This window comes from Aplidium turbinatum, chromosome 1, assembly GCF_918807975.1.
Source record: "Aplidium turbinatum chromosome 1, kaAplTurb1.1, whole genome shotgun sequence".
Lineage (NCBI taxonomy): Eukaryota > Metazoa > Chordata > Ascidiacea > Aplousobranchia > Polyclinidae > Aplidium > Aplidium turbinatum.
In genome coordinates, this window is record NC_137472.1 from 58992565 (window position 1) to 59020042 (window position 27478).

Below are 27478 nucleotides of genomic sequence, written 5' to 3' on the forward strand. Positions count from 1 at the left end.
CGGCCGACGCCAGTTCGCAGGCGGTTAAGTCTGATCCACGCAAGCCTTGCGAGGGACATCCCCGGTGGACGGGGATCGCCGTCGGGTATGAAGTCACGGAGCGTGGAGGTATATGGTTTTGCCACTCCGTGTTCCACATGTGGTTCGTCCAGTGTTCCCCACTTAACCCAAGTTCATCTTCGTTCTTAAGTAGTTGTTGTGCGGCAGGCACAAAGGGGCGTCTTGATTTCAGTCGCTGCTTTATAGGTGGTGGTCGCTTGAATGTTGGATGGAGGGGATGGTCGGGGTCCAGAGCGCGGCGAGCGAGAGGAATCGTGGCTCCTTTACGACGTTGCTCAGCAGATTGGATGCCTGCTAGGATAGGTAGACTTAGTCTGTCGGGGTGGGACGCAGGCATCCAGTCACAGTACGCAGCGCATCGTTGATGGCGGTATTAATATGGTGGGTGTGAGAACTACGGCACCAGACTGGTGCGCAGTACTCAGCAGTGGAATGAACAAGGGCTAGGGTAGTTGTACGAAGAGTTTTGGCACCAGCTCCCAAGCAGGAACCCGCCAATCGCCTCAAAAGTGCGAAGCGTGTAAATATTTTTTTGCGCAATGACTCCAAGTGTCGGCCGTACGTGAGTGACCTGTTCAGGGTTATGCCGAGATAAGTAGGTTCGGCAAACAGGGAAGGCGTTCCCCGTCAATGTTGTTGTTTATCTCGCGCTGTGCTTCCCAGTTGTTAAGGTGGAAGGCCGCCGACACTGTCTTAGCCATGCTGAGCTGTAGCTTCCATTTCTGGAGGTATGCTGATAGTGTTTGCATGTCTTGGCTGAGGTTCCTCTCCACTGACTGCCAATTTCCCTCTGAGTGCAGGAGTGCCAGGTCGTCTGCGTAAGCATATTTCGTGGAGATGGTGGGGGCATGTCGTAGGTGTAGGCTATGTGTTGAACAGGACAGGAGCCAAGACTGAGCCCTGTGGGACGTCGATTTTGAGTCGGCATAGTCTGCTTCGACGACCGCTACCGGTTGTGAGGGTAAAACTGCGGTTTTGCACAAGTTCCATCATCATATGAACCATGTGTCTGTCAGGGAGCAGACGGCCGCAAAGTATAAGGCCGACTAGCAAGTACGGCCGCTATGCCATACAGTATCATAGGCATTAGGCAGCCGTGAGATTGACAACACGGCGCCAGCCTTCTTCTTAGCCGAGAAGCTGTCCTCAATGTCTTGGGTCATAAGTGTGACCTGATCTACGGTTGATCGTCCGTGTCGGAAGCAAGCTTGTTCACGGGGGAGCTGCGGATCTTTTATTGGTTCGACACGGGCGTAGATGAGTCTCTCGAGGATCTTGAAGGGGATGCAGAGCAGGGACATTGGGTGGTAGCTCTTCGGGTCCCCTGGGGGCTTCTTTGGCTTAGGAACCGCAACCACAAGGGCTCTTCTCCAGATCCTGGGAATTCTCAGGCGGCGCAAGCAGCAGGAAAGGAAGTCTTTTAACCAGGACTTTGAGGAGGCAGCAGCATGGAGTATCAACTCCGGGCATAGGTGGTCAGGGTCCGGGGCTTTACCTGGCTTTATGTGCTGGAGGGCGGCGGAAAATTCGTCCGTGGTGAACTCACCCGAGATGTTGTCTCCGTCTGGGGTTGTTACCTTCCAGAGGTCCGTCATTTCTTGTAAGACGAATCTGTCTGATTCACGGTCTCTCGGTTTGTATTTCCCGTTCTCCACAAGTTGTGAGGCGATGGAATTTGCTGAAACGGGACGTTGTTGACGAGAGGCATGTGATCTGCCAGTTAGGTTGTTCAATGTACTCCATGCTATGCGACTGGAGTGCGTGAAGTTGATTGATTCAACGGCTTCTGTTCAGCGCTCCTTCCTCTTTGAGTCCAGCTTTGCCAACAGAGCTGTGGCTGAACTGTTGGTGTCATTGCCCTGAGGGGCGTGGAGGAAGTCGGAGAAGAGGCTTTCGCACTCCTTGTCCCAGCACGGCATATAGTTCTTTCGTCGGCCGCGGGGGATAGAGTGTTTTGCCGCTGATGTTATTGCATCACAAAAGTCCTAGTAAGCTTCTTCCACGTTCTTGGTGTGTGGTGATGGAAGATACTGCCTGGCTTCGTTGGTGAGGAGGCTATAGTACTCCCAGTTAGCCATTCTGAAGTTCCATCGCTTAACAGGCTTGCTCGGGACAGGCATTGTGAGCGTTGGAGCCGTGATAAGCGAGGGTCGGTGTTGGGACTTGGGGAACTTCTCTAGCACACGTTTGTCCGGTTGGCCATTATCGGGGTCATCACTCACGAAGCCAGGTCGGGGTTTGTACCAGTGTTCCAGCGCCCGGAGAAGAAGCTCGCTGCACCCTTGGGATCGTGCAGTAGGGTGAGGTTATTATTGGCTGACCATGAGGCCAGGCTTTCTCCGTCTGTGTTGGTGGTGTTGTAGCCCCAGTGAACGTGGTGGCAATTAAAATCGCCAGCATAGAGGCTGGGTTGGAGGAACTTTGTTTTAATTCTCAATTGATTGGTTTTAATGCATTGCCATAGGCTACTTCATTATTACATTGTTATAGGCCTACCCTAAATAGTCGAAGATGAGCTGCCATACTGTATTTTCTGGTTATAGGCTACGATAGAAGCTGACTTTTCTCACCCTGTGGTATTTCACCCCCATCCAAAGTAGGACTTGAGTATGGTATCAGCACCATACGCATGATAATCGAAATAGCCTACTGCAGCGGTCCCCAACCTTTTTGCTCTCACGAACCGTTTTTAAATAAAAATTGCCTTGCGGACCGGCGATAGGAAAAACAAAGTTTGACATCTACGTAGGCCTATAGCCCAGGTCCAATTTTTTATTGCGGTTTAAACACACTTTGAGCAAGATTTGTAAAATATAATAGACAATGTAACAGTTGAGGTCGGAAAATGAAGCTAGTTTAGCAGGGAGTCTGTGAGGATTGCTCCCCAGAAAATTTTGACTAAATTTACGTTGCTTTGATCGCATTTTGATGCACTTTTAGGCCCAATAATGATTTATTTATGAAGTCGCACACCTCGTAATTGATCAACATCATCAAATTAAAAATAGATTTTTAGAAGTTTGAGTGACAAATTTTGATTTAAAATTAAAGTTACCGGTACTTTTTAAATATATTTTCTTTCTCGACTACAGAAGGATTTCAATAATTTATTTGTTAAAAGTTTGTATAGTAGTATATTGTATGAGCTTAAAGTAAAATTTCGAAAATCCATTTCAGGTGCCCCCACCTTTCATATATAGCTTATACAATGCACATTTCACCTTATACTTCAATTTTATTGTTGGGTAGTTGATTGATTGATCTTTATCCTCGGACTGGGAAAGCTTCTTTGAGAGCTTAATCCTGACAGTTTCGCGTACTTGTAGAGGCTTTGAACCAGCCGGTCACTGAAATTGACGGAGTGGTATTTTCTCTTGTGTTCTTCTTGGTGAATTATTCCATCTACTTGGTGCCACTAAATGGAGAGCTAAACTGAAATGCGTTGCTCAGTCAAATACACACCCCGAGAGCCGAACCAGCGCCGCTTGATCTTGTTTAACTGTAATTAGTTTATTCTATGGCTAAGGACATACTGGGTCGCGCCCCGGTTATTGGGAACCCCTGGCCTACTGTACAGCATAGCCTACCCGCGATCTTCATATTTCAAGCTGCATCGAAGAAATAAAAACAAACTGAATCTCACAATGAAGATAGAGTGGAAAGTCTAACTTTTATAAGCTAACGTCTTTCTTATTCCAATTTTGCAGTTCGCAATTTGAAAAAATCGCATCTCGAGTTGGCCCATGTTTAGTCAAAACACCAAGTAAAATGCAGAGCTTTTTATGATTATATGACGATTCAAGATAATGGAAATAAAAAACACGATAATCGTGGATGCGCAGTGTGAAAAATGGCTTTGGAGTCGGAACCTGGCGTATTCAGACAATGCCTGGAAATCCTAGACAATGCTTGAAAATTCCCAACAATGCCTGAAAGTAGCTACTCTACAATGCCTGACAACCCCTGAAAATGCTCGACAGTGCCTAAAAATGTTCTATAATGCCTAACAAACCCGTCAACCACTGATAATGATGGACAATGCCTGGAAATCCTAGACAATGCCTGAAAATTCACAACAATGCCTGAAAGTAGCTACTCTACAATGCCTGACAACCCCTGAAAATGCTCGACAATGCCTGAAAATGTTCAACAATGCCTGAAAATGTTCTATAATGCCTAACAAACCCGTCAACCACTGATAATGATCGACAATGTCTGGAAATCCTATAGACAATGCTTGGAAATTCACAACAATGCCTGAAAGTAGCTATTCTACAATGCCTGACAACCCCTGCAAATGCTCGACAACCCCTGAAAATGTTCGAAAATGCCTGAAAATGTTCTATAATGCCTAACAAACCCGTCAACCACTGATAATGATCGACAATGCCTGGAAATCCTAGACAATGCCTGGAAATCCTATAGACAATGCCTGAGAATTCACAACAATGCCTGAAAGTAGCTACTCTACAATGCCTGACAACCCCTGAAAATGCTCGGCAATGCCTAAAAATGTTCGACAATGCCTGAAAATGTTCTATAATGCCTAACAAACCCGTCAACCACTGATAATGATCGACAATGCCTGGAAATCCTATAGACGATGCTTGGAAATTCCCAACAATGCCTGAAAGTAGCTACTCTACAATGCCTGACAACCCCTGAAAATGCTCGACAAGCCCTGAAAATGTTCGACAATGCCTGAAAATGTTCTATAATGCCTAACGAACCCGTCAACCACTGATAATGATCGACAATGCCTAGAAATCCTAGACAATGCCTGAAAATCCTAAACAATGCTTATAAATTCCCAACAATGCCCTAAAGTAGCTACTCTACAATGCCTGACAACCCCTGAAAATGCTCCACAACCCCTGAAAATGTTCGACAATGCCTGAAAATGTTCTATAATGCCTAACAAACCCGTCAACCACTGATAATGATCGACAATGCCTGGAAATCCTATAAACAATGCTTGGAAATTCACAACAATGCCTGAAAGTAGCTATTCTACAATGCCTGACAACCCCTGCAAATGCTCGACAACCCCTGAAAATGTTCGACAATGCCTGAAAATGTTCTATAATGCCTGACAAACCCGTCAACCACTGATAATGATCGACAATGCCTGGAAATCCTAGACAATGCCTGGAAATCCTAGACAATGCCTGAAAATTCACAACAATGCCTGAAAGTAGCTACTCTACAATGCCTGACAACCCCTGAAAATGCTCGGCAATGCCTGAAAATGTTCGACAATGCCTGAAAATGTTCTATAATGCCTAACAAACCTGTCAACCACTGATAATGATCGACAATGCCTGGAAATCCTATAGACGATGCTTGGAAATTCCCAACAATGCCTGAAAGTAGCTATTCTACAATGCCTGACAACCCCTGCAAATGCTCGACAACCCCTGAAAATGTTCGACAATGCCTGAAAATGTTCTACAATGCCTAACGAACCCTGATAATGATCGACAATGTCTGGAAATCCTAGACAATGCCTGGAAATCCTAGACAATGCCTGGAAATTCCCAACAATGCCTGAAAGTAGCTACTCTACAATGCCTGACAACCCCTGCAAATGCTCGACAACCCCTGAAAATGTTCGACAATGCCTGAAAATGTTCTATAATGCCTAACAAACCCGTCAACCACTGATCATGATCGACAATGCCTGGAAATCCTAAACAATGCCTGGAAATTCCAAACAATGCCTGAAAGTAGCTACTCTACAATGCCTGACAACCCCTGAAAATGCTCGACAACCCCTAGAAATGCTCCACAACCCCCCGAGAAGCCGACAATGCCCGACAATGCTTGACAATGCCTGACAATGCCTGACAATGCCTGACAATGCCTGACAATGCCTGACAATGCCCGACAATGCCTGACAATGCCTGACAATGCCTGACAATGGGTATTTAGAGGTACCCATTGGTACCATCCAGCCTGGAGGTTCCACTTTCTGGTACCATTTCGTCTCCACTTTTTTGTTTTGTCATCATAGAGTATTTTGGCAAAAGTTCTGGGGTAGGTTGCCAGGTCTTTCCCCATGCCAGAGCCGTTTAGCCAACGTATATAACATATGTTGTTGCCACCTCTCCACCACGTTGAGGAGAACGGTTGGACTTAGGAAGAGGGTGAGGAAATATACATTTGTGATATTTATTGAACAGCTTAAATCTAACGAAAATCAAAAACAATTACTGTTCTCAGTTTAATTTGTTTTTATTTATTTCTGACCATAACAACAAAGCCTATGGGCAGCCTACTGGAAACAAAACGAAAAAGCAAATACATTTATTCGGTGTGATGGCCTGTGTTTAATATGCTACCATAAAACAATTTTCAATAAAATTTTGCCCCATTGCGGTCTGATCAGCATTCCGTGCCTGCTTTTGTCAGAGCTTTCAAAACGGCAATGGGCGTGAGCAGCAAAGCGTGCGACTGTACAGGCTACGTCACTATAGTCTAGCAATCAGTTGATCGCGCAATAGTTGTTACTGCGGGCGATTTAACTGTAGGCTATGTATGTATGTACATCAAAACATCAGATTTCAACATCAAAACATCAGACAGTTTGCTCAATACATCAGATCTGATGTTGAAACATCAGAAGTGGTAACGTGGCTTTTGTTATTGCTGTCGAAAGTGACGTATTCTCGAGCAGTGTTTGCACTTTTTGGTCATTTTGAAAAAAAATAAAAATAAATGAAACATTGAACTTTGGGCCTTGCCAGCACCATTGAAAACAATTTTCTTGAATTCTTTTCTTGAACAACAATTCTTTAATTTTCTTGAACAACAATTCTTGAATGTTCAGTTTACGCATTTTAATGTTTAATTCCCGCTTGAAAATTTCATTTACTATGCCTTTAATGCAGGTCTCAACGCGGTTTCAATGTTGTTTAGGCTGGAACGGTAGGCGAAGAGAGATCATTTCAGATAAACCATTTTGAAATATATGATATATATGTTTCCAGATGTTCAAATTTTTGATGAACGCATCAATTTTAGATTTCAATGCAAAATATTGATGTCTTCTCTTAGGAGAGAAAAATTAAATTCGTTCAGTTTTTCAAGCAAGTCTGACATTTGGCATTATTCCAAAAGCTAGATGTCATTGCAAACATGGTGGACCAAGATTGAATTTTATTCTGTTGGAAAAATCATGATTTTGGTTTTCAACGTTATTTGGTATAGCCATTTTAAAGCTTTGACTTTTGAATACCACCTCACTTCACAATGCAGTAAAAGAGTTTTTAACTCCAATTCCATTTCACCTCTTACATTTTCAAAAATAGGCCAGCCTATGACTCTTAATAAAGTCAATGACTGTCACAGCATTTTGCACAGAAGTGGTTAAAGTCCGCCCCGTTAGCTCAGTGGTTACGTGCCCGGCTCAAGTTCACGTGGCGCAAGTTTGACTCTCGGGGTTTGTGCTTGAGCAACGCATTTCAGGACTGCTTTCCATTCAGCAGCATCTAATGGATGGAATAATTCCCTGGCAATACAAGACTTCAACTATCGGAAACTTCACTCTTCCAATCTCGGTAACCGACCCTGCGTCAAGAGCCTCTACAAGTATGCAAAACTACCAGGAATAACCTATCAAGGCTTTGTCAGTCCGAAGATAAAGATTCAAAACCAAACCAAACCAAGTGTTTATATAGGCCTACAGTACCTTGTGCAAATTGGTATACTTTTTGCGACCCCTGAAGTTCGTTACGCGACCCCCAGTTCTATGAAGCCCTGAGCTAAAGCATTTTTATGTTCTATAGTCTAGCTTCGTTGTAAGTCTGAATGACCTATGATTGGCAAAATGTTTTGAATTCACAAAAAAAAACATGTTTTTGTTATTTTTGCAAAATGTTGCAAATGGTAAATTGGTAATAAGCAAATACAAATGGTATGTACATTGTACATTAATAACCCAATAGCAGTAAGGCTAATTATGACAAAACTTAAAACATAATATTGTTTCAATGCAAAATGTTATAAATGGTATATATTTTGCATTGAAGCAATATTATGTTTCAAGTTTTGTCATATTTAGTCTTACCTAGATGCTGGGTTAGGATAACGATTGGATTGGCTATTGTTTACTATGTTCATATGTTGTAAGTAGTACCATTATGGCCTCTGAGGTTATATTTCGCTGTTTACTTGAACAAGACATTTATATCCTCATGCAATAGATAATAATAAATAATATGTCCTCATAGGCTACATTTTCTCAGTTTCTGCACAACTTTGTTGGAGGATTGTAAATAGAGATGCACATGTCATGCCTGAGTGCATATTGAGGACAAACAAATCTCAATGCAAAGTGTAGTAAATATAGCCTCTACCTAAAGAAATAACCTACACTCCATGTTGCCCCATTATATGGAGTTGAGTGTGATTATGATTTATGAACACGAACAGTTTCACATGTTATATACTAGTAGGCCTACTGATTGTACAACTTAAATTGTGTTTTTCTATAGTGAGGATGTTGTTTATTTTTCACTTGACATCTGATCTTGGAACTTAAAACATATATAATTTATTACAAATGTAATCTTGATTCAAAACTCGGATCAAATGGAAATTCAAGGTTGATCAAGATTATGTTTTTAAAAATCATTTTTTTGATAGGCTTTTTTGCCACTAAACTCAGTCGTGTAAGTTTGTCTTTGTAAATGTTGTTATTTGATCCGGGGTAACTAGTTTTCACTAAGTAAATATGAATGGTCAAGAGATACCTGATTCATGGGATGATTCTTCAGAAAATAGAAATGATGTGCAGAGCACTACATCTGCATTTTCATCACTAAATATTGGAGCAAAGCCATTTGTTCCGAATGTAAATGCACCGTCTTTTTGTCCTGCTTTTAAAAGCTCTGCTCAGCAGAGTCCTACCGAAGAAATGACAAATCCCCAAGGCGATGCACCACCTACCAACATTGAAGAGACACCAGAACCTGAGATGCAACCAGCTGCAGCTTCCACTGGGCAACAGAAATCTGTTGATGAAGCTGAAAAGAATAAAACAGAATCTATTGAAGATCTAAACTGCAAAACAGAAAGTACAGACGTTCTGAACCAAGAGCGATTTCCAATTCCACGTGTGTCTTCGGGAAAAAATTTAAAACGAGAAGCAAGATCAACTCCTCCACCTCAAACTTCTAGTGAATCTATGAAGAAAGAAGATCACTTGAACGTTGTATTTATTGGCCATGTTGATGCTGGAAAATCTACAATTGGAGGACAGATAATGTATCTTACTGGTATGGTTGACAAACGTACATTGGAAAAATATGAACGTGAAGCAAAGGAAAAGAACAGGGAGACCTGGTACCTGTCATGGGCCTTGGACACAAACCAAGAAGAAAGAGAGAAAGGAAAAACGGTTGATGTAGGCAGAGCATATTTTGAGACTGAAACTAAGCATTTTACTATACTTGATGCTCCTGGTCATAGAAGTTTTGTTCCAAACATGATTGGCGGCGCTTCTCAAGCCGATGTTGCTGTGCTCGTTATTTCTGCTCGCCGAGGTGAATTTGAAACTGGCTTTGAGCGAGGTGGCCAGACAAGAGAACATGCCATGTTGGCAAAAGCTGCTGGGGTGCAACATCTTGTTGTTTTAATTAACAAAATGGATGACTCAACCGTGAAGTGGAGTGAAGAACGCTACAATGAATGCAAAGATAAACTCACCCCTTTTTTAAAAAAGGTGGGATTTAATCCTAAAAAAGACATATGGGTCAGATGCATCAATTTTGTACCCTGTAGTCTCCAGAACGCATTTTTGCAGTTTTGGTATTTCTTAAGGTTTCAGTCTACTTTTTTAGGCTTTAAGTTACAGTTTAGATATGTGCCCCCCCTATGTAATGCTAATTTTCAATGGAAATTGTTAACTTCTTAGCAAAAATTTTGGATTTATCACAAAATTGCCCACTTTTTTTGGATTTTTCACGTTTTTACTTCTGTAATTCCCTTGTGATTTTTCACAGGCAAATACTGCAGTGCTAAACTGACTTTTATTTAACACTGTGCAGCTTTAGCTACATTTTAATGTTGAAATGACACTGGCTTTACAATTTTGGCCTTGTATTTTTCTCAATTTTACGAATCTGCAATTTTGGCTCCACTATGTTGTAGTCTCCAGAACGACCCATGGTACTACTCTACCAATGCCTACTCTGTGCTCCTGTTTGGGTGTAAAATGATGCAAATTTATATATAAACAAACCTACAAAACAAGAAAACAGATTTACTAAAAAGTGTGATAATAGTTCACTCTTCTATGGAAGCTATTTAGCCTGGCTCCAAAATTGTGTAGTCTCCAGAACAAACTTTAACAAAAAATGTATGCTTCCCTGTTTAAAATGGCAAACATTCTTCCAGTATGTGATGGACTAGTATGCTCACTTAGCAGGATTTCATAGAGAGGACTCGGAATAAATAAAAGATTAGGAATTTCTTTCTTATTGAATTTGTCTGTAGTCTCCAGAACACTGTAGTCTCCAGAACTTTTTTTTTTTCTTTTTTTTTGTAAAACCAGTAAGCACTCCTTTGTACAGTTATTTTTACATGTAATGTTACTATAAAAGTTGCTCATAAGAAATGATACCTGTTAAAGCATTCTGTAACCTATTTTTGATCTTAGAGAACATAGATACAGTTAAAGTTGTTAAATTTTAATTTAGCTGTGATTGTGAGGTGCTTTTTACGCATATTTGATTGGCAATGGCTCCATATGAAAAAAGTATTGCTATTACTATTGCTAGCATATGATTTATTACTACCTTGAGGTCAAACAATACATGACTTTGGCTGAAGTATCAGAATATTTAGGTACATTATCGCACAACTGCAGTAAACCTGCTAGAAACTGATAAAATAGGTATACTCACACTGATATTTAATTTTCAGTATAAAAACATGATATTTTTTGGGGGCAGTCTTTTGATTTAGTTGGTAGAGAAGTATCTCAAGACTTTTAAATCAAAATTTTATGGCACCAAGCATTCTGATTTTTTTCTCCGTTCTGGAGACTACAGGTACAAAATTGATGCATCTGACCCATATATTTTATGCCATGTTCAGGCATGACAGGGGCCAATCTCAAAGAATCATCTATATCTGACCACCCCTGGTACACTGGCCCTCCATTGATTTCTTACCTTGATAACCTCCCGACTGTTTCCCGTACAGGCTCGGGGCCGGTACGACTTCCGATCGTTGATAAATATAAAGACATGGGTGTGATTGTGCTGGGAAAAATTGAGTCAGGCACAATATCAAAAGGACAACAGTTAATCATGCAGCCAAACAAAAGAAAAGTGAAAGGTAAAATCTGCTTTACTAAGATTTGAATCAGTTGATTTGAAAGTATAATTACTTGAAAAACATATATAGTTGCACAAAGTTTTATTGAATTATATATAAATATGTATTATTTTGAAGCACTGCGTTGTTTGAAACCAGGTTGTAGCGGATAGCTGCCAGTGCCTGGGTGGCGGGTACTTAGGTAGCTACTCAGGTAGGCTGGTGTTTTTTAGAAAAAAAAAGTTTTTTTTAAAAAGATGTGGCTAGATCAGCAAAACTAATGTTGCCAGATGAAGAAGTCTGCTCCAATTTGAGAAAACTTCAAAGCTCTTTGGTCACAGCGGTAAACCATAATCTCTTCGTGGGAAAATTGTAACATAAGATTCCCGAATCCGTTCGTCTGTATGTATCGACCGAGAAAGAAACACTTCTTGAAACATCTATTCTTAAAGTGTATTCCTGTAAAATTAGCCCGCGGCTATCGAAATGACTGGTGCAATGCCTTACACCTCTAAAAAACTGTCACTACGATACAGATTACTTGGATAAAAGACGGAGAATTTGTCCAGCTAGCAAGCACCAAATAAACCAGTTAAATGTGCGACCGACTTCCAACAAACAACTTCGAGAATGAATCAGAAAAATTTGTGATAACTCAAAGGCACGAGAGCAGTTCGTGACGCAATATTTCATGTCCAAACAGGTCTCAAACTGAAACAGGTTTAAACCGGTCTGACACGAGTCTTACGGACGATGGTGCAATTTTGGCTCATGTTTTAGGAATTTCCATGACGTAATATTCAGTAGACCCGAACGGTTTCTACATGACGTTTGACCAGGCGAACAACCGTCTGTAACATAGCGGCCCCTAGTTATGACAGTCTGACATGGCATAACTAAAAAAGAATTGACGACAATTGTGAGCCAATGAATAAAAACACATGATACACAAATTGTTTGAATCACTCACGTTTAAGTTAATACGCAAATACAAAGGGCATGCAAAGAATGAACAGCAATAAGAATAAACACGACGATACATGAAATTGGTACCATAGGTAGTAGGTACACGCAAAAAATGACGCTATATACCATGGTTGCGATAATAACCGACTGTTCTGGGCTAAGACAAGTGTCGGCCACCGCAGACAAAACCAGGCTCAAACCCTAACACTTAGGTGTTCTTTACGGGGGCGAGGCACGAAATATCCCTCAACACATAGTCTACTTTCACTTTCCCCGTACTCTCATCATAGTTGCAGACGGCAACTTTAGCTCTACGAACCACAGGCTTTCCTTTCCTAATTTGTGGAACTACCTCATGCACCCTCCCAAGTTGATACTTTCCACGTTTACCAATGTCCTGGAGAGAACCTACCACTACAAGTTGACCAGGCTCCAAATTCTCGGCTATTTTTAGCCATTTTTTCCGGCCCTGAAGACCTGGCAAGTAAAAATCGATCCATTTACTCCAAAACTGATGAGAAAGTGACAAATTGAACCGATAATCACTTCTTAGTTGGTCACGATCATGTGGTTGCCCAACAGCACAGTATGGGTCTAAGTATGGGGTCAAAAGTGAGGCAGGGGTGATGACAGTAAAATCCCTAGGATCGTCACTCAAAGGTACCAAAGGGCGTTCGTTCACGATCCGAACGGCACTGCCTGTGTATGTAAGCAGTTCAATAAAACTGGGCTTACGTATTGAAGAGTCCAAAATGTGAAAAAATGCGATTTTAAATTGTTTAACCATTGCCTCCCAGGCGCCACCTTGCGCCGGAGCATACGGAGGTATAAATTCCCAGTTTATCTCTCTCTGTCTCAGGGCATTGTGAAATTCAGCTGATTCTATCAACTCGGGTAACTTCTTAGATGCTGCCTGAAAGGTGCTTCCATTGTCGGAATAGATAGCATTAACCTGCCCACGTAAATCTGTAAACCGTGTAAAGGCAAGTAAAAAATCACTCAGCGACAATGATGTAACCAGCTCAACATGAATAGCGCGAGATGCCATACATGTGAACAAGAGTCCCCAAGCTTTTTTGTGACTTCTACCTTCAACGAAAGTTAAAGGTCCAAGATAGTCTAAGCCGCAATCATAAAAGGGTTTCCTATGCGCAGTTGTGCGAGACAAAGGTAAATCAGACATGAGCTGCCTTATAGGTCGAGCTTTCTCAATCGCGCATACACCACAGTCATTAAGATACCTCTTCACGGAGGCATTACCATTAGCGATCCAAAACTTCTGTCGCGTAGATAACAAAGTGTGCTGTACTCCACAGTGCGCATTTCCATTATGATGCGACAGTACAACAAGCCTAGTGAAGGGGTGCTTCGAAGGCAAAACAATCGGATGCTTTGCTTCAAGAGAGATCTCGGGAGAGTTACTTAAGCGCCCTTCAATGCGGATTACACCAGCGTCATCTACACAAGGTCTGTACTTTTTAAGTGAACGTAATTCTTTTAAGCGTTCCTTCTCACGTTGCGAAGCGCCAACACTACCTCGCTTTATCACTTCCTCAAGGGCATCCGGCGATCGTTTGGTCATTAAATGTACCACATCGCCATACACGCTCTTCTGAACAAACTTCACAGCCAACTCTGAAGCACTGTTAAGATAAGATGCATCCAGTTTTGGCTTCACAAAGCTACGCTTTCTCGTTTTACAGCACAAAAATTCAACAAAAGCAACCAAATAAGCGATTCTCTTTTTCATAACATACAAAGAAGGTGCGGCCTCGATCAATCTGTGAAGACCACCCTGTCCAACGTCAAGCGACTCCTCTTCGTCACGAAGATATAGGCTATGGACAGGTACTGGAGTGGCATTTTCTACAGATGGAATTTCCTCACACTGGTAGAGAAGACTAGAACCATTTAACCACAACTCTCGAAATTCTTTCTTTGTAATAAGATTTGGCCTTGTGCCAACATCAGCTGGGTTCATATCGGTAGGGCAAAAACGCCAATCCTGGGCTCCAGACAACAATAAAATATGCTCAACTCGACGCGTAATAAACTTATTCAAACGTAAATCAGGGTTTTTAACCCACTGCAACACAGTACGAGAATCACACCAAAAATACTTAAGGCAGTCGGGCATCTTCAATGCCTCGTAGGCCTGCTTCACGAGTCTGGCTGTATTCAAAGCGGCAACAAGCTCTTTCCTAGCTATCGGCCAAGAAAACTGATTTTTTACAACAATGGTAGATTTACCCAGAACGAAAGACACACTCGGAACTCCGTTAACCAGTCTACGTAAGTAAACAATAGAAGAGAAAGCTTGATTCGAAGCATCACTAAACCCATGCAATTGATATGAAACAATATCATCCGGACTGCACACACCAGAGTTTGCAAAATACCATCTCGGTAACGAAAAATCCTTAAGCAGGTCTAAAGAGCGAAGCCACGACTCCCACTCTTTAACAAAGCTATCAGGGACCTCGGTGTCCCAATCAAACTTGTCTATCGCCAATTGCTGAAGTATAAGGCGTGCTTTTAGAAAAAATGGCGCTCCAAAGCCTAGCGGATCAAAATTTTGTCCAAGCTGACTGAGCATACTTCGGCGCGTGTGTTTAGCTAAGGGCTTTAAGGAACATGCGATACGCATCTCGTCAGACTCGGTTTGCCACACACAACCCAATGTCTTCGCTGATGGCAAAGTCATATTTTCAGTCTGAAAGTCAATGTCACGAATCAAAGGTGAAAGCATCTCATTATCCAAATTTGACAAGACAATCATAGCCTCCTTGTTAGCACTCCACTTACCAAGTTTAAACCCACGGCTATCAAACAAAGCAATTGATTCATGAGTGATTTGCTGAGCTTCCTCTAAGCTATCAGCCGAAAATATAAAATCATCCATGTACATATTATTTGCAATATTGCAGAGAGTCAATTCACCAGCACTGCTGGGATTCTGCTCGATCATTTTCTTTATAGCCAAGCAAGCGATATACGGGCTACTCTTTATTCCCCAAGGGTGTACACAAAAACGAAATGGTACCATCCTACCATTTTCAAGGTCATCATCTTCAAACCACAATATACGAAACAAATCCCTTTGCGATTCAGGTAACTTTATTTGAAAGAAGCATTTAGTCACATCAGCCATGAGACCAAATCTACCAAGCCGAAATCTAGCCAAGACATCTACCAGAGGGTTTAACAAGTCAGGACCCGAAAACATTACATCATTAACACAAGTTCCTCGAAATTCAGACTTGCCATCGTAAACAATGCGCTTTTTTAATTGTGACGTAACAAAGTATGGTAAATACCATTCAAATCCCTTGACATTTCCTGCTTCACCAGTACGCTCAATATAGCCATTTGATTTAAGATCTTTCATGGTGTCAGTAAGGAAATCACGAAGTTCAGGTTGTTTTAAAGCTTTCTTTCTTAAAGCAGCAGCTCTATCTGACGCCAACACAAAATTGTTAGGTAGATCAATATCTTCCTTCAACGGAACAAGTATCTCAAATCGACCATCTTTCAACTCAATATTCGGTTCGACAAGTTCTCTAGCCAAATTATCATTGCGAGACAATTCACAGGTTTCATTTTGCAACGTCAAATCCTGAATGACTTTATTCAGGTCTGCTATTTCCATATCACGAGACTCAATTTTACGCTGAAAGCCAGAGATGACATCCGACTCTGAAGACGTCTGCACTCTGCACACTTTAGCAACGCTTTCATCTAAGGGTGACTTACCACCACAAGCCAACCAGCCGAGAGGAGTGAGCAAAGCATGTGGTTCACTACGATTTTCACCAACACGCTCTTTTTTTGCACACATCAAATAAGCGTTGTCGTTGCCAATCAGTACATCTACAGTACTACAATCATTCAAATGAAACATATTCACGTCATGAAAATGACGGAAACCATTTAAATCTTGTTTATGCGGTAAAGTTGTAACATCGTCAGCCCAAGCTGGGTTAACCACCGAAGTTATATCACAAAACAGTTCATCTGTCTCTAACGACTGGATGTTGAGTTTGACAAGGTCAGCACAAGTAGCTTTCTGACCAGCCAGGGTATCCATTTTAAACGACGCTTTATCGTACAGTTTAAGATCAAGTTCACACACCAAATCACTTGAAACAAACGTCAACTGCGAACCAGGATCATGCTGACAATACACCAACTTCGATTTGCCAGTCATTGGATTCAAAACACGAGCAGCAGTAACGCGGTTAAAGGCTGCTTTAACATTTCCAATCTTAACATTATGCACAGGAACTCTGGCACGAGCATCATCTTTCCCAACCGAATCCAGAGAATCACGTGACGTCACATAAAAATCATGCAGAAGAAAATAGTGTTTCCTATCGTTGTTAGGCCCACACTTACGACAGTTATTTGCATGAACGCAATCCCTAACCATATGCTGGCGCAAACAATTCAAGCATTTGCCAGCTTTCACAATGACATCTCTCCGATCTTTAGGTGTCAAGCGCAAAAATTCTTTACAATTAGACAAAAAATGATATTCAACTTGACCACGTGACGAACAACAAATACATGCCGGTAGGTTTTTACGTCTGGCATCACCACCACGCGGTGCGCCAACAACAGTCGAGTACTGCGAACTCCCTGACATCACATCATCATGGGGTTTTACGGACGTCTGCCTAACCGGACATGAAGGCAATTTTCCTTTGCCAAACTTTTTAAAATGCTGCGACTCACCAGAATCGCCCATTAGCATAATGCTAAAATCAGTCGACTTACGCGTTTCCTCCCGTACTACAAATTCAAACAAACTCTGAAAAGTAGGCTCATCAGTGCCACCATACTGATCACCTAAAAAGTCAAGATAACGCTGCTTAGCGTCAAACGGGAGTCGCTTAGCCAAATCCAAAACAAAACGTCCTTCTAATTTGTCACGCTGACCATAAGCTTGCGCGTAAAGCAAACACTGCGATAATTCATCTTTAAACTCTTTCAGATCACTGGAAGAGGTCGAAGTCAATTTGCTACCATAGCGATACTTTCTAATTTCCGGTTCGGCAAAAAGACCTCCACGAACCCCAAAACGCTGGGACAAGCGAGCTAACGACATTTCTATCCTGTCTTCCTCTGACAAGCCAGGGGTGTCAGAAACCAAATTAGCAATCGTTTGCGCAGCTGTCTTAACACAAGCTGCTTGTAACAAAGTCAAACGAGTCCCCTTAAAGGGCGAAGCTGCCATTAAGGCCGTAACACGATTTTTAAAGAAGATAAATGGCATATTATTACCATCGTAACCAATCAAGGCCGCCTTATCGAAAAACGTCCTACTATTTTGGTATTCAAAAAAGCAATCCTGCTGTTGAGAACTCGATTTAGCGGGAGAAGACAAGCTATATCCCTTAAGGGGCTGAGTGGGCTCAGTCACATGCACAGCCCGATCACGATCCTCACACACGTTAAAATCAGGAGACGCGATACGCCTCTCACAACCACCAAAATTACGTGTAGCTGGGCGATCCACAACTAGCGGCGCAGAAAACTTTGAAGGGGGCAAAGCATTACTGCTAATGGCGGCCCCGTGACCTGTACGCTCTGGGGGAGGAGTTCGGTTGTAATTCGCAGACCTTGGCTCTACAGCATTCGGAAAACCCTTAGCCGCGGCCCCGAGACCTCCTGAAACAGCTGGAAAACGTGTGGATTGTACAGGTCCACTTACGGATTGAACAGGCGTCTGGAAAAGGTTAGGTAAATTAAACTGTGATTGATGTTCACTTCTGGAATGCCTAGAAGAGCTCTTCCTAGAGCTACGCCGGGAGCCCAACTCAGAACGATATTCAGCTAAAACTACCTCTTTACGTTGTTCGGCCCTCAACTGAGCGTCTTTGAGTGCGAACTCAGCAGCTCTAGCTTCAGCTTTCGCGGCGGCCTCAGCAGCTTTCGCGGCAGCCTCAGCTCGTACGGCCTCAGCTCTCGCGATGGCCTCAGCAGCTCTTGCTTCGGCCTCAGCTTGTATCTGGAGCTCCTCTCATCTTAACTGTAGATTAATTTGTGCAACTATCCGTGACGAGCTCTCAGACATCCTAGTGCTTACATTTGAGGCGCTATCCTCAGGATGTATGTCAGCATCCAACCTATCTGAGAACTCACTTTCTTTTTGTTCAAAGTTATTTTTTAACGAGTTAAATTCGGGATCTACCCTATCACGAAGTTCTGCCAAGATTGCAGAGTTAAAGATTTTAGTCAAAAGAGCATGGAAATGCCGTAATTCCTCTTCTAAAGTAGATAAGTTAGATCGAAAAATTAACAGTTCCTGCTTATCACTCAAAGAACCTAGGGCTACAGAAAGTTCCCCAATTTGAGTCAAAATATCCCGTCTAAGATGCCGGGCCTCTCGAACTGACTTAGCCTCATCGTTAATGGGTCCCTCCCCAGAATGGCCTGCCCGACCGCAAAGAACATCATCAGGCTTAAACTCAGTTGAGTCTACGGCGGTCGAGTCCTTGTTGCCACCGAGTGTAGACATATTAAATGTTGGGGCTAAATTAACAATTAAAAAAAATGAAGTTACACAAACACACAAAATTATTAGGCTACAGTAGTTATAAAAAACTTAACTGCCAAGACCGTAAAAATACAAAAAAGAATTTAAATGCACGATACCGTAGCTGTACGAGTATGAAGTCCTAAAGTCCACAAAACTTGCTTGGATTCTTCCACTTGAATCTACAAGCACAGATGGATTGTCTTTTAATCTTCTTTCTTGCCAATGAATGTCAAAGTTATTTTTCTTCTGTACCAAACTGAGAAGAAATGTCTTTACTTTTCTTTGCTTCTGTAAGAGTGTAGACTACCAACCAACAAATCTTCTTTTATTTTTTTTTTGTTTTAATTTCTTCTTGACCTACCAACTGACAAGAACTCGTCTTTTATTTTTTATGGTCACAGCGGTAAACCATAATCTCTTCGTGGGAAAATTGTAACATAAGATTCCCGAATCCGTTCGTCTGTATGTATCGACCGAGAAAGAAACACTTCTTGAAACGTCTATTCTTAAAGTGTATTCCTGTAAAATTAGCCCGCGGCTATCGAAATGACTGGTGCAATGCCTTACACCTCTAAAAAACTGTCACTACGATACAGATTACTTGGATAAAAGACGGAGAATTTGTCCAGCTAGCAAGCACCAAATAAACCAGTTAAATGTGCGACCGACTTCCAACAAACAACTTCGAGAATGAATCAGAAAAATTTGTGATAACTCAAAGGCACGAGAGCAGTTCGTGACGCAATATTTCATGTCCAAACAGGTCTCAAACTGAAACAGGTTTAAACCGGTCTGACACGAGTCTTACGGACGATGGTGCAATTTTGGCTCATGTTTTAGGAATTTCCATGACGTAATATTCAGTAGACCCGAACGGTTTCTACATGACGTTTGACCAGGCGAACAACCGTCTGTAACACTCTTCTAGAAAAAACGCTCATGGCAACACATGTGACAGAACAAAGCCTTTTCTTGAAACTTTCAAAAGTGTTATTTTCAACAACTAAACCAATAAATACTGCAAAGTTCGGGTGTTCATCTAGATCAGGGGTCGGTAACCTACGGCCCGCCAAGCAAAATTATCCGGCCCGCAGCATTTTTGCAAATTGTAGTTGGCGGGCCAAAACGAACATCCCATTATTTTATGCTGCCATTTGGTTTTACATAACAGAATTAAGATTACTAATTGTTATGTAAAACTTTCGCAATTTTTACTTTTCCATATTTATCCGTAACGCTCACTTGTAATCACGTAGCCTGTGTACTTATGCCGCAACAATGCTTAGTTAGGGCATTGTCGCCATTTTGAATTTCCTTGATATTCTTTCTCTGCGAACTGCATTTTAGAGAGAGCGACGTTGCAGGCCTGACAGATAGTTTGATAGATTTGAAGTTTTAAGAATTAGTTTGTTTGAAGGTTGATAATTTAGAAATATGTGTAGCTTAGGAAGCAGGAATTGGCCTTTTTAGTGACAGCCGGTCCAGACTTTAAATTACTTTATTTTTTAGAGTTATAATTTACTCCCAGTTCCATTTTTCCTTTTTTTTCAACAAGTGATTCTTGTCTTTGAAGAATTTGCTGCTTGTTAGAATCCACCAAGCATAGGAAATTATCACAAAGCGCCTTTGTACCCGCGACCTATCGATCACGGGTCGCTTTGTTATAGTAAACTAGGTTTGGGGCAAAATTTAGCTTAAGCTTGCAGAAGGTAGCATCAAGGTACTTGGCAGTTTCACCTTGAAGTCCGGTTATATTAGCCTATTTACTGCATGCTAGTTGCAGGCTACATGAGTTGCGTTAGTAATAGTCAATTAACCGTATATTTAACGGCAAGTTGAGAACACAACTTACTGATGACCACTTGCAAGATGTTATGATTCTTGCCTCATCCAACCTATCACCTGACCTTCAGAAACTTTCTAGCAGGAAACAACATCAAATATCACATAATGTTGTGCTGTCAATAAATAAAGTACTTGGTGTTTTTCGTTACCAATTGTTACTAATTTTCTTCATATTAATCTATATAAGCCTATAGTAGCTAAATATGGAGATACTCTGATAAGAACGCCAATTTTAACAATATTATGAAAAGTAAAGAAAACGGAAGTGCAAATGGAAAACTTGTACGGCCCGTTGACATCTGCGCAGTTTTGTTTTGGCCCGCGACTGAAGAAAGGTTGCCGACCCCTGATCTAGATTGTTATCCTTTCTAGCATTGGTTTTGTTGCAACTGTTGCTAGAAAAAAAAAACATTTAATCGAAATCTTGTTGAATTTGCAGGCTTAGCAATTGGCTACTCATTGCATAGGAACATAATTTTTTACTTGAATGCATATTGCATAAATAATAACTTAACTTATTCTTAAACCAACATACAAATTCGGCAAAATAATTTTGGCTGTTTTTCTTTGATAAAACCCATTTTTGCCCCCAAAAAACGAATTTTTTTACCAAAAAGAGTCTTTTTGCCCATAAAAAACTTATTTAAAAAAATGTTTTTTTTTACAACCCTGTTTTAAACAAATGTTTCAAATTATCTTTTTGATAATTTTCAGTATTGGGTATTATCTCCGATGACGAAGACACTGACCAGGCAATTGCTGGCGAAAACGTAAAAGTTCGTGTGGACTCAGTGGAAGAAGATGAAATATCAAAGGTACAAATGCGGTTAAGCATTTTCTACAGATGCTGCTTTAGTTTGGTGTTACAAATTTGAAAAATTACCCATATGACAACTCTATGTTCCTTAGTGATCAGGTCATTATGCAAATTTGTGAATCGTAGGCTAAGCCATTGAATGCAATTTTATCAATGAAAAGACCGAAAGCTATTTTTATAAGAATTTTTTTTCTTTTAATGGCTTAAAATATATAAGTATCTTTTTGTCATCTAGAGGAATTTCTTTTTGAGGAAAACGTTCTGCTTTCTAATTGGTTAGAGCTATTCTATAGCTTTCATCAACCTACAATTTAACTGCATATCACTTTCATGGAAGTCTAGTTAAACATGTCTGAAAAAAAGGTAGTTTTATGCTTGGTATGGAGACTTGGAGAGTTAAAAACAAGGTTTGCATTGTACTAAGTCTATGGTAGCCTACTAAAGTAATGTAGCTTAGACGCTTCTTGTTCACTTTTTTCAGTGTCGCCCTAATACTCTATTTATTGTTGATTGAGTAATTGGACAGTTTTTTTTTTTCAAAGCGATTGTTGAACCAGGTGTCACATTCACTTGAATACACCAGAATGTATATTGAGTTATTCGACATTTGATTTCCAGGGATTTGTTCTGTGCTCCCCGGATAACCTATGTTCCACTGGAACTGTCTTTGACGCCCAGATAGCGATCGTTGAGTACAAGTCCATCATTTGTGCTGGCTATAGTGCAATCCTTCACATTCACACGTAGGTGCAAAATATTGTTTGATTTATATTGCCATCAATATAATTAACGTTGTTATGGTAAAGAAATGAGTTCGTTCGTATTTAACAATTTGCCAATGTTAGCAAATGATGTAACATGGTAAATTTCCCTTCTATTTCTAATATCTACTTGCTTTTATTAGTAACTATTGCAATGTGTTAGAATGTGATAACACGAGGTAGCTTCCTCAAGCTCAGTCCAGCCTACAAAGCACTCTTTGTTACAGTACATTGATTCAACGTCTAACAGTGCACAGAGATAGCGTAATTGAGTGTCAAGGGCTATTGCCTTGGTATGGTATATATATATATATTATTTGCTCAATGCTCATGCTGCTTCTGCTCATCCTATTAAAATGCATTTGTTAATAAGAGCAACAAACGCTTGCAGGTGTGTCGAGGAAGTAGTAATGACGAAATTGCTCTTCTTACTTGATCGGAAGACGGGGGAAAAGAAGAAGGCGCGTTTTGTGAAGCAGGTACTTGTACATTTCAACTCATCATACATGTCATTGTGCTGTGAAGTGTAGTGCTGCATATTGTTATTGTTGTGTTGGATTTATGTTAGGTAAAACAACACCGCTCCCCCTAACAGAGCATGGACGCTTTTCATGTTTTACATTCCATGAAGATGTTTTATCTTTTTTATCTCCCATGCTTTCAAACATGAACTTTAAAACTGACTTATTAAGAAATTGCAGCCATCCTTTCTCAACATAGATTTATTACAAGAAACAAGTGTTATGTATTAGGTGTACAAGGCTAGTCCAGTGCTATTTGACTTGCAATTAAAACAGTTAATTTTGCCAGGATCAAACTGTGGTTGCTCGCATGCAAACCCGCGGCCCTGTCTGCATTGAGAGTTTCAAAGATTTTCCACAAATGGGCCGCTTCACCTTGCGTGACGAGGGCCACACAATTGCTATTGGGAAGATCCTCAAACTCATTGAGTAAGTTGCCATGCTTCGACTCGTGACTAGTGGAATAGTCACAATCTCAGTACCACAAGCGATGGAGCAAGTGCTGCCAAACCATCAACGCATTTATGCAAAATGTGCATTGTAAAATATGGAAAGAGAACTGCTGGTAATGCTGGCTTGTATATGTTTCAATTGCTGCTTTTGGTGTAACTTGTATTGCTCGTACATTATAAGTATTGCTTATGATGACATTTTTTAGGCAATCTCGTACGTTAGTCCATGACATACCGCGGCTAAATAGCTGATGTCTTATTAACGTTTAGTAACGTAAAAATGCTTGCAGTCGTGCGCATTTTGTATTGTTTTATTGCTGTATAGCAAGTTGTTAATATAAGAAAGTACAAAACGTTTAGGTAAAATTAAGAAAACTTGCAATTGTATACTATGTATTAGGGTGGAGTGAAAAAAGAAAATTTTGATTTTTGCTCTGTAATAGCGATTAAAAGTTGTAGTGTGGCTTGACTATTAAGCTTTGAAAATTTCAGCGTTTTAAAATAAAGTTTTCGTCTGCCGCAAGCAAGTTCAAGATTACAAGGGATGTGCTGATTAAATATCACAATTTGCTTCAGATTTTTTTTTGCAACAAAACCATCGCATGTGACGTCATAGAGGATATTTCTTACGATTCAATTAGTCCATTTAAGCAACATAATCGAAAATATGCAATTCTTAAAAAGGGCCTGAAAAAGCCATTGCAGCGGTTTGTATGTCTGTTGCATTTTAATGAATTACCACTGAGACACTTGATGCATTATCTTGATGGAGTTACATCTGGTCCACTAAGTTTTTCTGGCTCCATTGGTAAAAAACTTGAAGACTGTGACAGTTTACCAGTCACAGAGTTTGAGGCTGTTGATATTCAACTGCCTTCAATTGACGTGAGCTTAAGCACAGACCAGCAGTAGCCTACTGTACTTGTATGGCATCTGTAAAGCAATTAGCTCAGGGCGTTGTGATGCCAAGCTTGCCTATTGTAATCCAAGAAAGATGAATCACTCCAGATGGCTGACAACAACCAATCGCATTTTGAAGCTTTATGTTTCACGAAACAATCCCTGTAAAATCTGAGAGCGTTGGTCTTCTTCATCGTGTATCACACGGCCGTAGCCCAGAGCATCACGCAGGCTCTTGCTCTATCGTTGAACTCGGCCAAATCCTGTGCAGAGCACCTTGCTTTTAGGTCAGGACATTCGAGTAGATGTTGCATCGTTTGCTCCTGTCCGCATTTGCAACTTGTGCTCCCCATGGAATACCCCCAGTGTCTCATCAAGGTTTTACACCTGCCAATACCAGTTCTTAAGCGGTTGAGGCATCGCCAATACTTCCACGGTTCACGTTTTCCTGGAGGAAGGCTCTCCATGGGTGTGAGCTCCATATTGGCCAATGTCGGTCCGGCTGCCAGTCTCTCCTGCCATAGTTGAACCCGCACATTGGCGGCGACATCGTCATGACCTAATGGGACAACTGAAGCAAGGAAACTTTTGGTGGAGTAGCCTACATTGCCAAGTTATACGCTCCAACGTGGTTTGCAGTGAAAACGCAACCTTCCTGTACTACTTACTGTAAAGGAGCTAAACACTTTGTTTCACGTAGTTAAAAAGTCGCGCTGTCTTAGCGCTGAACTAAAAGCAATAGTTGTCCCTGGTATCAACCGAAATGCCTATTTTGCTCACCAAGAGAACCTATTGCTGTGGATGTTGGTAGATGAACGTCTGTACAACAGAAAATTAGCACTGAGAAGGATACTTTCCAGAAAACAAGGTCATGGAGATTCCATTCGTCTCTTTAAAGTTCCACTCTTGATCTTTGAAGCAAACGAATACTTTGAACTGATTGATTGGCAGCATACAGAGAGATATGAACTACCGCTAACTCGAGACATAACGGACAGTCAGTTAATGTCTTTCATTCAAGATGCTGCAGCTCCAGAGCTTGAATTTCCTAGCTATCCGTGTCACACGCAAGCCATGGAAGGGGCCGTGCGCCTCGTTATTGAAGCAGCATCTGCGGAGTGTGGGCAGAAACAACGGGAAGGATTCATTCGAAGTAGACTGCAGTCAAAATTAGAAATGCCTGTATTCAATACAAAACGAGAGTTTTTGGCAAATGGAGTGCTTAATGAGATTTAAACTCATGGGAGTCGGCAGAGAGGGGCACTTGTCCCCCTGGATTTGGATTTTATAAACGTTTCTTTCCTTATGAAAACGATACTTTCAAAAATGTTTCTTACCTTTGGGCGATAATATCTTTTTCATCCAATTTTCTTCGAAGTAAACCAACATTTTACCAGGACTATTTTTTCGCGCTTTCGGAAACTATCGCTAAGTATGCCTTGGAAATATCTTTAATTGTAACGTTTTCGCTCGTGCCGTCCAAATTTACGTTACATTTCATCAATACACTTAGCTACGTTGCACTCGTTGTAGCTCACAAGATGAAATTTGGCTTAAAAGATGTTTGCCCCCTCCCCCTGCAATATTTCTGCCAACGCCCATGTACTGTATAAGCTGATGATTTAAAAAGCGTTTACAATATTTATATGGGATCAAAAGTAAACAGGCAACCGAAATCTCAATATTGTCATATTAAGAAAAACACTTTTCTACTGTAGTTTGCTTTACCTTCATTGCACATACTTGCTTAAACTGTGGTGATGAACTTGTGAAAGGAACAGAAATTTGAAGAAAATAGCTTAAAATCCGTTGTTCATGTATATGATCAACTGCACATCAGTTGATCATATACATGCAACAAGCGTTTTAAAAGACGTATTTTCCACTGCATTGCAACGATTTATGTGTAATTTACAACTCTGATATTGTTAGATAGAAGTACCGAAGGTAGAAGTTAGATAAAAGTGACGATCTGCTAATTGTGATGACGTCATAGCTCCAAAATACCAGTGAAAACTTCAATGGACTTGCGGCAGACGTAAACGTTGATCAAAATCAAAAATATTTCAGCATGTGAATACATTTACCACATCACAACTTTTAGTAACTATTACAGATTGATTCTATCAACTTTCATTTTTAACCTATGTTTCACTCCACCCTACTATGTATAATGTGTGTTATTTTGTTTGGTATGGTGGGAGTCTTAGTTAGGGTTGTTGGGCCCAATTGAAACGATGCCTTTTAGGGTGCAGTGCATTGCCTTTGAAAGTGAGGAGTACATTTTCAGTTCTATGTGATTTCAATGCTTTTATTGCCAAACATACATGACGTACATGTACGTACGTCGTACGTGCCAAACGTACATGCTTGCTTCATCCAACTATTTAAGAGAAGGTCAAAATGCACCATCCGTCGTTATGTGAGATGCAACGTTTATTGCAGTTTGTATGATTTTATTGTCTGGTAGACAACCATTGAAAGCAACACTCACCGGTGACAAGTGATACATTACTTTAGTCGTCGTCGTTGTGTGAGCGTCTGGGGCCGAGGGTCTATCGTTTTACCACCCCAGATTCACGATGTTCCCGGACTACACTGGAAGGCTACTACAGAGCACCGAGTCTTTGGTTTCATTATCCATGACACGCAGACCTTCCAATTTAGTGTTAAAAGGGAATTAGTAAAATATTATTTTGTTTCACCAATACTTTCTTTTCTAACTTGAAAAAGTTTGTTAGGTTGTTAGCATTTTGTGACAACTTTTGGTTCATAAGAAACCCTAAAGCAATTAATTTGGCCATGTGAGAGCTTTAAAGATATTACTTGGTTTTGTGTGTCGTCTGAAAGTGCAAGTAGGTATTGATATTGGCGTTGTCGTATTGGCCTTGGCCAACAATAATCCACTTTGGTTGAATTTGCGTTATGTTCGAAATATACCGACATGCCATTGTATATTCATTTGCTTCTATATACTATTCTGTCGTATTCTTTTGCATCAAGAACATCAGTGAAATTACTTTTATATTTAGCTTCCCGAGAGAAATTCTCCATTATTTTCATTATACTTAAATGTAATTAGATTGTATCAATCTTTATGCCTGGTTTGAGAAAGTATCCTTGGATGCTTAATCTTAGCATTTTGAGGACACTTTGAACTACTGACTCAGTCCCGGTCACCGAGATTGATAAAATAGGAGAAGGTTGTGCAAAACGGGCAAAATAATATACCGAAGAATCGATTTTCTCAAAATTTTGTTGTGAAAACGTTTTAGTTTCACCTTCTGTTTATC

General features: G+C 40.8%; 2 protein-coding genes across 2 annotated transcripts in view; both read left to right on the forward strand.

Moving 5' to 3' along the window:
* Positions 1 to 8774: 8774 nt before the first annotated feature.
* LOC145784072 (eukaryotic peptide chain release factor GTP-binding subunit ERF3A-like) lies at positions 8775 to 23266 on the forward strand. Its single transcript, XM_082595828.1, has 6 exons — positions 8775 to 9807; positions 11138 to 11403; positions 21449 to 21549; positions 22170 to 22294; positions 22704 to 22791; positions 23123 to 23266. The coding sequence occupies exons 1-6, from the start codon at positions 8795 to 8797 to the stop codon at positions 23264 to 23266; spliced, it is 1737 nt and encodes a 578-aa protein (XP_082451954.1). The 5' UTR covers positions 8775 to 8794.
* Positions 23267 to 25190: 1924 nt separating this feature from the next.
* Positions 25191 to 27478, forward strand: part of LOC145767829 (uncharacterized) — a 78461-nt gene continuing 76173 nt past the window's right edge. Inside the window, exon 1 of the mRNA XM_082579533.1 lies at positions 25191 to 25338. Coding sequence (XP_082435659.1) covers positions 25191 to 25338 — 148 coding nt within the window. The remainder of the gene's footprint in view (positions 25339 to 27478) is intronic.

Coding starts and splice junctions, on each gene's coding strand:
- LOC145784072 (XM_082595828.1), top strand. CDS start 8,795: ATGAATGGTCAAGAGATACCTGATTCATGGGATGATTCTTCAGAAAAT. Junction 21,550..22,169: donor AAGAAGATGAAATATCAAAG/GTACAAATGCGG, acceptor TTTGATTTCCAG/GGATTTGTTCTGTGCTCCCC. Junction 22,295..22,703: donor GCAATCCTTCACATTCACAC/GTAGGTGCAAAA, acceptor AAACGCTTGCAG/GTGTGTCGAGGAAGTAGTAA.